This window comes from Lynx canadensis, chromosome C1 (genome assembly GCF_007474595.2).
Source record: "Lynx canadensis isolate LIC74 chromosome C1, mLynCan4.pri.v2, whole genome shotgun sequence".
In the NCBI taxonomy this organism is placed as follows: Eukaryota; Metazoa; Chordata; class Mammalia; order Carnivora; family Felidae; genus Lynx; species Lynx canadensis.
The window spans coordinates 220153923-220166403 of record NC_044310.1 but is presented as its reverse complement, the minus strand read 5'-3'; the positions used below and the strand labels follow the sequence as shown (position 1 = coordinate 220166403).

At 67.2% G+C, this 12481-nt stretch overlaps 1 protein-coding gene across 1 annotated transcript; it reads left to right on the top strand.

The window, feature by feature from the left end:
• The first annotated feature begins 3786 nt into the window (after positions 1–3786).
• MAB21L4 (mab-21 like 4) lies at positions 3787–12014 on the top strand. Its single transcript, XM_030328074.1, has 5 exons — positions 3787–4270; positions 6888–7113; positions 8171–8324; positions 9528–9884; positions 10791–12014. The coding sequence occupies exons 1-5, from the start codon at positions 3787–3789 to the stop codon at positions 10881–10883; spliced, it is 1314 nt and encodes a 437-aa protein (XP_030183934.1). The 3' UTR covers positions 10884–12014.
• The last annotated feature ends 467 nt before the right edge of the window (positions 12015–12481 follow it).

Here is a 12481-nt window from a genome sequence, read left to right as displayed (position 1 = left end):
CCGAGGCCGAGCCCTGGACCGGAGGCTGGAGGCGGCTGGGAAGGGCCAGCGACTGGAGCCAGTGTGGCTCTTCGAAGGCCCCCATTTCTCTGCTGCTTCACCCTTTCCAGGGGCAAACGAGAGAAGGGGGCCAGGTTTGGCAGACGCACGTACACGGCCCGTCACACTTGAATATTCCGCAGAAGCAGCACACGAGCGCCCACGGCCGCGTCCAATGCCAGTCAGACACGCACGTCAGACTATGTCCATCTTGACTGTGTGTGTGTCCTGTGTGTCCTCGGGCCACCGCACACCAGAGTTAGGCGGTGACGCGGCTGCCCGTGACGACCGGATGGCCAGTGACAGTGGGACTGCCCGGGACGGTGGGGCTTCTTGGGACAGTGGGACTGCCCGGGACGGTAGGGCTTCTCGGGACGGTGGGACTGCCCGGGACAGTGGGGCTTCTCGGGACGGTGGGACTGCCCGGGACAGTGGGGCTTCTCAGGACGGTGGGACTGCCCGGGACGGTGGGCTGCCCGTGGCGGTGGGGCTGCAGGGACCCTCGTGGGAGCCAGCGCTCCAGTTCGTCCAGCTTGGTGAGTCTTGCTGTTCCAGCCTAAAGCCGACGGAAGCCACGTGTGGGAGGGGCCCTCTGACGCCGGCCACATGCAGACCGCTCGTTTCGGCAGCTCACGGGCATCGTGTGGAAGGGGTGGCCGGTTCCGAGTCGCCGACCGTCACCGTCAGAGCGTGGAGGCGTCTCGGGGGCCCATCCGTGTGGCCTCCTCGTCTCCCCGCGACGGCTTTGAGGCCGGGCCGGCAGCGGCTCGCGCGGACTGTCAAATGGCCCCCGAGCGTGTCCTCTCTTGAGGCCTGACCGCTCCGTGTGCCTCCCGAGCGCCAGCGGCTTCCGGCCCGGGTGCTCCGGGCACGCGGGCTCAGCCAGACCGCGAGGCCCTGAGGGAAAGGCCCGCCACCATGCACGGAGGGAAGGGTCCCCACGGGCAACACTGACCGTTTTGGGGGACCACACTGGCAGCTCAGGCAGCGTCTGCTTGTGTGTCCCGGGGGCCCCCCGGGGCCGTGCGTGCGGGGACTGGACAAGCGTGGTCTGGACGGGGGCCTGGGAGTCTGAGCGGAGGGGCGGGTGAGCGCAAGACACGCGAGGCGGCTTCCCGGAGGAGGTCGCGGGACACGGTCCGATGCGTGTGAAGAGTGGCTGCTTCCCTGTGCCTGGAACCCGTCGCTGCGACCAGGCAGAGAGGGTCCCGGGTGAGCAGAGCTGAGGCTTGTGCGGTGAGGCCGGCCGGGGCCGTCCCTCCCAAGGGTCCTTGTAGGACAGAGGCAGAGGGCGAGGACAGAGATGCACGGAGAGGGCCGCGTGGGCACGCAGGCACAGGCGGGGCTGGAAGAGGCAGGCGGGAGCCTCGCAGGGGCCGGCGACACCTTGACCTGGGACCCCTGGCCCCAGAAGCGGGAGAGAACAGGCTCGCGTTGTTCTCAGCGCCCCGGTGTGTGGTGATGTGTCACCGCCGCCACGGGAGACCGACGCGTGGACTTTGAGCGGCACCCGCCCGGGACCACCTCTCCAGATGAGCCCGCGATGCCGAGGCAGCGTGCGGCCCACCTCACGGGCTCGGTGAGGGTCCCTTTCTGCAGCGCCTCTGGGAGCTCCTGAGACACGGATCTGTGAGCTTGCCCTGAGCCGAGCTCTCCGGGGAGGTAGCAGCACAAACACGTGCTGGTGGTCGGCACATCTTCCAGCCAGCAAACTCCCCCCGCGGCCCGGCCGCCCAGGCCTGGGTCTGCAGCCCCCCCCGGTCACTCGCCACGCTGGCCCTGGGCTCTGCAGGGTGGCGGTCCCGGTCCCTCTGTGGTCAGACTCTGCCCGGCGGGCCGGGGTGGCGCCCGCGTCTTTGCCCTCCTCTGCCCTCCCAAGGGACGGGGTGCGAGGTGCCCGTGGGCAGTCCGGGGGCAGACACGGAGCTGCCGTGGGGCACCGAGGAGCAGGTGCAGGGGCTGTAGAACGGGGGTCAGCAGAGAGGGTCAGCTGACCAGCGGAGGAGGGGAACGTGGACCGCAGGCCTCGGGCGCTTCTGTGTCACTGTCCAGAAGAGGGGGCCGCAGGGGGCAAGGGAGGAGAGCTCCCCGGATGACAGGGGGTTAGGGGCACAATGTGGGGGTTGCCCCCGATGGGGAAGGTCCCTGCGGCATCGTCCCCAGAGTGGGCACTTTGGAAGATGGGGCGTCAGGGTCTCCCGGGTGACTTCGGGATTGCCGTGAGGTTCCCGCGAAAAGAAGCTGAAGGGACATGGGATCATCGGGTCACAGACGGCGGAGCCAGGGTACAGACGGGACCCCGTGACCCAGGGTCAGGGTCAGGACCGCAGTTCCCAGCGCCTCTGCAGCAATGCCCCATAGGTCAGGGTCCCACGAAGACGCAGGGGCCAGGGCAGAGTGTGTGGGGGCAACAGAACGGGGTATAGGTGGGGTGTGAGGCAGGCCAAGGGAGTCTGGGTCCTTGACAGGCAGCAGCTGCCCTGGGAGAGGGACGGACGTGCTCTGGGCAACCCCAGAGGACAGGATGGGGCCAAGGTTAAGGCAGGAAATCGGTCTCTTGTTTGGCCGTGCCATGGGCTGCTCTGTGAGGTGGTGAGCTCCCCGACCGGGGAGGTGCGGAAAGAGAGAGCCAGTCACCGGGGCTTCCGAGCACCAGGAAGTGAGCATCTTGGCTCCAGGCTCTGCCTGCAGCAACCCGGCGTCTGAGGCCCCTGTGTGGGTAGGGGCGAGGCCGCCGCTGGAGGGCTGCAGGGCAGCGTCTCCAGGATGCCTTGCTGGGGGCTACGTCCAGGTTCGCTGTTTGCAGACACCCCGGCAGGAGCACCCAGCGTCCCGGGCCAGCCCAGCAGGGCCAAGGGTCAGCGGGGGCGGCCCCCCCTGCTGGTTGGGACTTGCCCGGCCCTGAGCGGGGAGACGGGCCGGGCCGGGCAGCGCTCCCAGCACAGCGCCGGAGGGGTTCGGCAGGGCGAGGCTTTCCGCCCAGCGAGGAGGGGCCGGGAGACGGCTCCTGGAGCTCCCGCCGCAGAGCCAGGTGGGTGCGGGCTGGGGGGCAGGCAGCTTGAGGGCCTCGGGCCGGCCGGGGGGTTGGACGTGTGGCCCTGACGGGAGAGGAGGCAGGATTCACAGCGGGCTGCGGCGGCTCCAGAGCTCGCAGGGGGGCACAGGTGCCCGAGGGGGCTGCTCAGGTCGCCGTGGAAACAGCCCCAGCGCTGATTTCCAGCTGCCTCCCACGCAGGAGGTCTGGGGAGGCCACCTCCCGGGCCTCACCTTTCTCTTCCGAGCGATGGGATGCCACGCGGCCCTCCCCCAGGCTCGCAGGGAGGCCCGCATGCCACAGACACCCCGCGGCTGCTGGCATGAGGGTGGGGGGCGCCAGGAACGGGGTCCCCACCTCCAGGACAGCGGGGCGGGAGGTGGCCACACCCCGAGTGGCGGTGCCGACTGATTTTTCTCCGGGGCGGTCGGGAGCCTGAAGGGGCCTTGGGCCCAAGAGGCGGAGTCAGCGTGACAGGAGGGAGGCCCCGGGCTGGGTGGTGACCAGGCCCCGCCTCCCCGCCCAAGGCTGCGGGCGGGCGGCGGTGACATTCCTAATTGTCGGTGACTGACTCAGCCTCGCTTCAAAGGTCTGGGTCAGGCCCGCAGCCCCCATCACTCTGGAATTCTGCTTCTCGGGGGAGCCGGCCCGCCCGAAGAGTGCTCCTCGCCCGGCCGGTGCCTCCCCCCGTCCCGTCCACACCCGCCCCGGCCATGGCCGTGCAGGTGCCCCTGTGGCAGCACTACCTGCAGGCCATCCGCTCGCGGGGGGCACGGCGGGCACAGGACTTCCAGCGCGCGGAGAACGTGCTGCTCACGGTGCTGGAGCACGTGCACCACCTGGACCCCCGCTTCCTCGTGGACTACTCCCGTGACCTGGAGGCCTTCCAGTTTGCCCTGCGCACCTCGGAGGAGCCCCTGCACGTGGAGGTGCCCCTGCGGGTGGAGGCGGACGCCCTGCTGATCGAGGAGGTGGGGGCCGCCGAGGCGGGCGACGGCCCTGCGCCCTGCCGCCTGGGTGTCTCCAGGGAAGGGGCCCGCCCGGAACGGCGGATGGCCGATGACGTCCTCAGCGTCTCCTCCGAGGGTGGCGCCGGGTGCCGCGGCCACATCGCGCCCAGCAAGGTCCTGCGCGTCCTCAAGGACCTTCTGGTGGCGTCCGTGGTGCACTGCAGACACCAGAGCCTCGTCACGCCAGGTAGCGGGTGGGACACACTGGGCACGCGCGTGTGCTGCGGTGTGTGTGTGCGTGCGTGTGCACAGACTCGCGATGGCTCAGGGGGTGTGCGTCTGCGTGCGTGTGCACAGACTCGCGATGGCTCAGGGGGTGTGCGTGTGCGTGCGTGTGCACAGACTCGCGATGGCTCAGGGGGTGTGCGTCTGCGTGCGTGTGCACAGACTCGCGATGGCTCAGGGGGTGTGCGTCTGCGTGCGTGTGCACAGACGCGCGATGGCTCAGTAGGTGTGCGTGTGCGTGCGTGTGCACAGACTCGCGATGGCTCAGGGGGTGTGCGTCTGCGTGCGTGTGCACAGACACGCGATGGCTCAGGGGGTGTGCGTCTGCATGCGTGTGCACAGACGCGCGATGGCTCAGTGGGTGTGCGTGTGCGTGCGTGTGCACAGACGCGCGATGGCTCAGTGGGTGTCAGGGCACACGGGCTGGGGGATCCCGCTCTGAGATCCTTTCTGGTTCCAAACACTTCTAAGAACGCAGGTCACCCATTTCCACGTTGCCTGATTTTCACATGGTGACTTTGGCGGTAACACGTTAACGGATGTTACTTGACGAACAGCTAGAAGCTAAGTCCGGGGCACGGGGTTTCCCGCTGACCTGCTTGATGGCGGTCCCTGCGCTAGTTCTGGGCAGGTGGTTCTGTTATCAGTTCCAGCTCAGCATGACGGGCGTCCCCGCTTCCGGCATCTGGTCACAGTGCACGGAGCGGGAAGACAGCGTGGGTGCGTGGGTGCAGCGGGTGCAGGCCCAGGACAGCAGAGCACCCTCCTGGGGGCCAGAGCAAATACATCGGGTTGTCCTGGCAGAGAAGTGGGGACGCAAACAGAAGTCCCGTTTCCCTTGGGAAGGAACAGGCCATGGCGGTGGCAGCCGCCTGGTCCTCGTGTCTTTCATAACGTCAGAGAACGGGGGTGGACGGTCAGCCCGTCGCGGGGACAGTGGCCTGCCCCGGGCTGCTCAGAGAGGCTTCTGGACGGTCTCCCGACGGCAAGAGGGGCGACGTCCAACCCTGGCCCCTCTCCAGACCTGCCTGGAGACCCGGGCGGGTGGCCACCCTCTCAGAGCTGACGGTAGATAGAGCCCTCCCAGGGCAGCCGGAACCTGTCATCAGGCCCCTTGGACATCTTCTCTGGTCATCTTCTGAACCTTTCAATTACCGCAGGTGACTTGGCAGGGCCACTGCTGTCTTCTTCCACGATCTACGGTGGCCATGCCCACCTGGCCCTGTCACCTGCAGGCCGTCTGCCCCGCCTGCTGGGATGGCCCAGCCCTGGGCCTTTCAGGCACACTCTGAGCTGCCACTCCCAGGTCCCCACCGCCCCCCCCCCCCCCCCGGCCGGCCGAGAAAGCAGAGGAGGCTGGGAGCCACGCCCAAGGGGCCGAGCTGGGCACGCAGGGAAATTCCAAGCATCGCTCCCAGTCACTTACCTTAAAAGGGAAGCAGAGCAACCCCAGGTGACGAGGTTCAGGCTGCCCGCACCTGGGAACAAACCGGTGAGACCGGGCTGGGGGCTGAGGCAGGGAGTGGCTGGGCCAGGCTGCGGGTGTGGCTGGCCGCCCTCCAAGCCGCCTCCGGGACAGAATGTGTGACCAATGGTAGGAAGGGAAATGAAGCCACCAGTAGTGGCTCTGGATGACAAGTGCCTCAAACCCTGAATTGGAAGGGGCCAGGGGTCACTGAGCTCCTTCCTTCCTGTAACCGATGGGGAAACTGAGGCCCATGTAGGCGATGGAGTGGTCCGGTGGCAGGGCCAGGACCTGGAACACCCCACAGGGGTTTGGGGGGAGCGGTCTGCATAACGGGGCCCAGGCTCCTTCCTACAAGACCCCCACGCCGTGGGTGGGCCAGGGCGGGCTGCGTGCCGCTGTAGGACGTGAGGAGTCCCACCCCCCGTGCTCCGTCCCTGCAGAGACCTATTTTCAAGGCACACGTTGGGGGTTCCCTTTGGGACATGGCTCCCAGACGGTTGGTCCCCTGACCCCTGACCAGCACCCTCACTGGGCAGTGCTGCGGGGGGAAGGAGGGACGTCTCCGAGTCTGGCGTTGGCTGGGGTTGGTAAGGGCCGGTGACAGGAGTGTCCCCCACACTGCTCAGCTCCCCTCCTCTCTCTGTGGTATTAGTTTGTTTACTGGGGGGGAAGGGACAGCTGAGGAGGAAGGCCAGAGGGCCCCGGGTCATCCCCGAGTGTCTCCGCCTCGCCAGCCTCCAGCCCTGTCACCCTTGGAATGTCCCCTCCTGGGTGGTCTGGGGGCTCTGGGCTCTGGGTGCGGGTGCTGGGCTGGGTCCGAGGGGTGACGGGAGCGGGAAGCATCTTCACTGGAATGCGCCATCTGGCGTGTGGCTCTGGGGACCCGGGGTGTGGAGTGGAAGCCAGGCGCGTCCACTGTCAGCCTTTGGATCCAGGCCCTCCTGGGCGCGGGGCACCAGGCACGCATCTGCCGACACCGGGCCTCTGGGGTCACGTGTGTTAACCCCGAGCCGTCCCGGGTCTGGCCCTGTCCTTCACCTGCCCAGCCCCTTCCCAGAGGCGCGGGGGGCCGTCTGAGATGAGGGTTCCAGGGCACGGCGGGCTGTTGCAGGTTCTCTGAACGCGGACAGCCTGGAGGAGAAGGAGTCCCACCTGTCCCTGCTCGTGTCTAGCGGCTGGCGAACCATCCGGTTCAACATCGTGCCCATGGTGCGGAGAAAGCTCTGGGTGCCCGCCCTGGAGAGGGCTCAGTGGATGCGCGGGTTCCCTGAAGGCAGCTTGAAAAGGATCATCAGCCAAGAAGCGGCCCTGGTGCCAGCCAGTGCCCAGCACTGGAGGTCGGACACGCGTCCTGGGGTCTGTGGGGTCCTGGGGAGCCGGCGGGAAGGGGGCTGCCACCCCCCTGTTCTTCCCACTCCGGGCAGGAAGGTCTGCGGGGACCCCCTCCCCCCGCCTCTGCCCCATAGGCTTCTGTGCCACGCTGACGTCCCTGGGATCTCTGGGGGACGTGGGGTCATCACTGCCCACCGCCAGCTTCGCCCCTCTTGGAGCTGCGGGGAGGGTGGAGCCGTGCCCCCTGCCGCCCGAGCCGGGGGCCAGGGCGGGCTGTGAGGGGACACTCAGAGAAACGCAGAAGGCTCTGGACACCAGAGGCCGGGTGACTCACCCAGGGTCCCACAGGTTCCGGGGACAGTCGGGAGGGGTGTCCACACAGTGAGGTGGGGGATGCGATCGCACCGGGAATTTGCTAGCATTTCCTGTCCCGGTGGCCCTTCCCCATTAGGAGACGGTAGGTCCTCCCGCCAGGAGACCGCCACCTGTGGTGTCCCCGCCCCCGCCTGGCCCCAGAGCCCCAGCAGCCCCTGTGGGCCCCCCCCCCCCGTCTCCACCCCAGGAGTCTGCGAGCTGGGGGAGGTGCGGATGCCCCTTCCCCTCCCTCTCCGGCCGGCAAAGGGAGACCCCGAGTTGGTGTCCGTGAGCAGGAAAGACAGAGTAGGGGACGTGGGGCAGAGGCTGAGCTCCCCTTGAGACCCCGAACCAAGGGCCGGGGACCGAGCCCCATCCAGCTCTGACAGGACTTAAACAGCAAGGCCGCCGTGGTTTGGCCAGGGTGATGCCCACTGGCTCCCACGCCCGGGAACGCAGCCCGGGGCTGAAGTAAGCAGGGGTCGCTCTCACAGTTAATCCCTGGCAGTGGATGACATTCGTGGGGCTGGGCCGGGCCGAGTGCAGTGGCATAGTCCCTGCCGTGGCCTGGACCATTCTGTGGGGCTCAAGACCTGATCCCGGGGAGGCCACGGCTGGGGGCCTTCCTTTCTGGGGATGCAGCGTGTCCCTGGACGGCTGGCCGGAGCCCCGATGCTGACCGAGTATGTGTGCTGTCCCGGCCCGCAGGGTCTCCACTGACTACCTGCTCACCAGGCTGCTTGGTGCGCTGGGCTCCCTCCCGGGCCACCGTCTAGACGGCCTCTCCATCCTGGACCGGGTCAACCACGAGAGCTGGCGCGACGGCGGCCAGAGCCCCGGCCTGACCTTCGGTCACCTGAAGGTGCGCACAGGGGGCTCGTGGGCACACCGGCCCCCGTGGCCGTGAGTGTTACCGGCCGGGGGTCCCCACTCTGAGCCCTGTGCTGCTCACTGGCTGCTATGACATGGCTGGAGCCGTGTCCTCCTCGGCCCCTGTGGCCGTCAGGGGCTGAGAAGAGCAAAGGAAGGCCAGAGCCGGGGCACAAGACCGGCAAGGGGAAGGGGAAGCGGGCGGGGTCTCTGCCTGGAGCGAGCCGCGGTGGGGTGCGGAGGCCTGCCGAGTGCTGCTCCGTGATGGGAGCTGGGGGTTAACAGAGAGGTGGCCTGGCCTGCCCAGGAGAGCCCGTCTGACCCGCTCCCCACCCTCGCGGGCCCTCATCCCACCCCCGAGGGGCCGGCAGCTTCTAAGAGGGCCCTTGGCGTCTGGCCCACTGTGGCTCCTGAGCCCCATAGTGAGCAGGGATGATGGGGGCTGGTGGGAGGGCCCAACTGTGGCTGGGGAGGGGCCCTGGCTGGGGGGCTCAGGGACAGGGGGAGGAAGGTCCACTCTTACGGCTTTGATGCAGACCTGGGCCAGGACGATGCCACAGGCTCAGGCTGGTCTGTATAGCAGGAGTGCAGTCAGGGCGCAGGGCACGATGGGAAGGGCCAGAGGAGGGGCAGAGCCTCAGAATCTCCTGAGAGGGGTCCTGGGCACCACGGATGGGAAGCCAGAGTGGGGGCCCAAGGTCCCTCCGAGCCTGGACTCAGTGGCAGTGCCTCGGGGAATTGGGGAGGTGGCAGGATGGGGACAACAAGTGGAGAGGGGCTGGGGCTCGCTCTGGGACCTCTGGGGGGAGGTATGGAGTGTGGGGGAGAGGTGCAGGGGTCAGGAGACTTCCAGGGGACAGCTTCGATAAGGGTGATGGGCTGCGGGTGGGCAGGAGTGGAGGTGGTGGGAAGGTGGTGTGGGTCACAGGGGGGTGGGCAGGGGTGGGGGTGGAGGGAAGGTGGGGAGGGCCTCAAGTAGGTGGGCAGGGGCGGGGGTGGAGGGAAGGCCGGGAGGGCCACAAGTAGGTGGGCAGGGGTGGGGGTGGAGGGAAGGCCAGGAGGGCTGAAGGTGGCTGGGCAGGGGTGGGGGTGGAGGGAAGGCCGGGAGGGCCACAAGTAGGTGGGCAGGGGCGGGGGTGGAGGGGAGGCCGGGAGGGCGGGGCTGGGCCGGACCGCGTCCCCCGCCCCGCTGCAGACGGTGCTGCTGTGGGCGTCCGCGCTCTTCCCGGCGCCTGAGGACTGGGCGGAGCTGCAGGGCGCCGTGTACCGGCTGCTGGTGGTGCTGCTCTGCTGCCTGGCCACCGGGAACCTGCCACACTTCGTCTACCCCAAGCGGAACCTGCTGAGCGACGCCGGCCTGGACCTCAACGCCCTGTACCAGCGCGTGGAGCGCTTCGCCAGCCAACCCGAGGCGTCCCTGCGCATCCACGTGACCCACCTGGGCCGCGGCCCCCCGCCGCGCATCGGCAACGGGGTCAAGGCCCTCCTGCAGCTACCTGCCGGCGACCCTGCCTACTGGGCCACCGCCTACTTTGATGTCCTGCTGGACAAGGTGGGCGTGGCAGGGGCGTCTCAGACGGGCCCGGGGTGACACGCGGGGGTGGGGGGGACCCGCTCCCCCGGGGTGGGGGGGGGGGCAGGAGCTGAAGGAAGGCCGGCCGGGCGGGTCCTCGGCCGGCAAGAGCCGGCCGGGGCAGACGTGACATCCGGAGGTCAGACAGGCCACGAGCGACCCTGCCCACTGGTGCCCCAGGGCCCCAGGGTAGCGTGTCCGAATGTGCCTCCACCGCCCGCCAGAACCACCCCCAAACCCACGTCCGGTAAGTGCTCAAACCCCGCCTGCCTGCGCTGGACTCCGTTCCTCAGGAAGGGGTGTGGCTGTCCCTGGGCCCCACGGGGCCAGTTTCCTGCCCATCCCGAGACTCGGGAGGCCCACGCCGTGTCCTCGGACTTTGCATCCTGCGTCCGGCCTGGTGTTCCGGGGTCGCCCGGCTGTTCTGCCGACCGCACCTCCTTGAGTCTCCGAGGTTCTGCCGGCTCGCTAGGCCCTCCCCTCCCCTGCTCCCGCAGAGCCCGCTCCCGCTCCTCTCCCCCAGGGCCAACCCCCACCCTCACCCCAAAGAGCCAACCCGGTCTCCCTGCAGGACACGAGGGGCCCCGGGGGACGGCAGCAGGAGGGCTGGTGCGTGCCCTGTCCTCCACAAGCACCTGCTGGGGCCTCCTCTGTGTCGGGCCCATCCGGGGACACCTGTGTGTGAGGAAGGCCCCCCCCCCCCCGCCACCCCCGGGCGAGAGGGCCCTGTGTGGGTCCACCTGTCAAGAGGACCGTGCAGGCAGAGACCCAGACGCAGGAAGTCCTGGTGGCCAAGGAGCACGTGTTGTCCCGCGCCGTGTCCAGGACCCTGCGATGGGCTCCGAGGTGCCCCTGTGACCCCTCTGTCCCCCGCCCCGTCTGCAGTTCCAGGTCTTCAACATCCAAGATGAGGACCGGATCTCGGCCATGCAGAGCATCTTCCGGAAGACCAAGACCCTGGACGGCAAGGAGTGCTGAGCGGCCTTGCCTTTGCTCGGTCTTCACCACCCACAGCCGGGCTGCACGGCCCCGCGGAGGACCCGGGACACTTGGGGAAGGGAATGGGCTTCACCCCGAGGCAGGTGATGGGCGGTAGAGACGTCCACCTCAGACTGCCCGGGGGATGGCCTCCCGGGACTCTGGGAGCGCCGGGCAGCAGGTCCCCCGGAGCAGCTGCCTGGTCTCCCCAGGGCCTGGGACGAAGGCGCCTTGTATTTCACAAGACGCGTGTGGGTCTGTGTGATGTCATCAGACTCTCAGAGCCAAGCGTCTGCCTGAGACCTGGAGCTCGAGGGCTTGTCCCGACCTGAGTCCCATGCTCCTCCGTGGTGATGTAATACTATATATCTGATCTTGAATAAATTAACGCCCCGGGTAGGCTCGGTGGGGACGGCAGCCACCACTTTCTGTGTATCTATGTGGAGAATATTCCCCCGGAGACACGGAAGTAGAAGAGGCTGACAGAAATTCTGTGCAGACAGAAAATCTCCAGCTTTCTCCACTCTCTGCAAACGGCCAGGTGTCCCCACCTTCTCCTCACAGAGGAACCTGAAGCCAGCAGAGGGGACGCCTGCGGCTCCCTCTGCCAACAGGGGCTGGTCCCGCCGAGGTGGGGCGTCTTCCGTCTTACGCAAGGTAGCATCTCCTGGCATCTGACGCCACCCCCCCTTCTGTTCTCAGGGCTCCGTGTCCCCACCCCGCGCCCTCTCATCGGCCCATGACGGCCACCTGCAGCCCCTTCCCCGCTGAGCTCTCACATGACCTTCGTGTGCCCTCGCCTAGCAGACAGTGTCCACTCTCCACCCTCTTTGCCTCTCAGTGCTATTTATGCCCCGGCGTCTGAGCCACAGCCCGCACCCTGGCTCCTGTAGAGGGACCTGCAACCCCACGGCGATGCGTGTAGCGACACTTTCCCCAAACGTCCTGCAAAGCAGCCCCCGGCCGAGTGCCCGAATCGCCACACACAGAGGAGAGGAAATGCCAGGGCCTTTGAAGGCTGTGTGATTCGGGACCTGAGCTGACACGAATACAGGGGGACACAAAATGCCATGAGAGTAGAGGCTGTCAGAGCACAGGACCCTGACGTTACAGAGAGGGAGGGAGGCAAACCATAAGACACTCTTAAATACTGAGAACAAACTGAAGGAGGATGGAGGGTCGGGGAGAAGGGTAAGTGGGTGATGGGCACTGAGGAGGGCACTTGCTGGGATGAGCACTGGCTGTTGTATGGAAACCGATTCGACGATAACTTATTTGAAAAAAAAAAAAAAAGAAAAGAACACAGGACCTTGGTCCAATCCGATTCACAGTGGGGACAAAGTGTCCAGGCCCACCCTGCGGTCATTTCCTCAGTGTCTGAGTGTGTCTCAGGGCGCCTGTACCTGGAAGAACTAAGGGCCTCAATAGTGGGGAAGGCCAAAGGGAAAAGTTCAAAAACACATCTATTCTCATGGCCAAAACAGTCTAGCAAAACACACTGTCTCCCAGGGGCAATAGCAGAACGTAGCATTACCCTGAAAGACCCGAATGCACCAGTATAACCTTAGAAAAAATCGGATGAATCAAAACCGCGACAC

Bases quoted from the DNA above. Each gene is read 5' to 3' on its own strand.
- MAB21L4 (XM_030328074.1), top strand. From the start codon at position 3,787: ATGGCCGTGCAGGTGCCCCTGTGGCAGCACTACCTGCAGGCCATCCGC. The intron at 4,271-6,887 runs GTAGCGGGTGGG...GGGCTGTTGCAG, and splicing joins CCAGAGCCTCGTCACGCCAG to GTTCTCTGAACGCGGACAGC. The intron at 8,325-9,527 runs GTGCGCACAGGG...GCCCCGCTGCAG, and splicing joins TGACCTTCGGTCACCTGAAG to ACGGTGCTGCTGTGGGCGTC.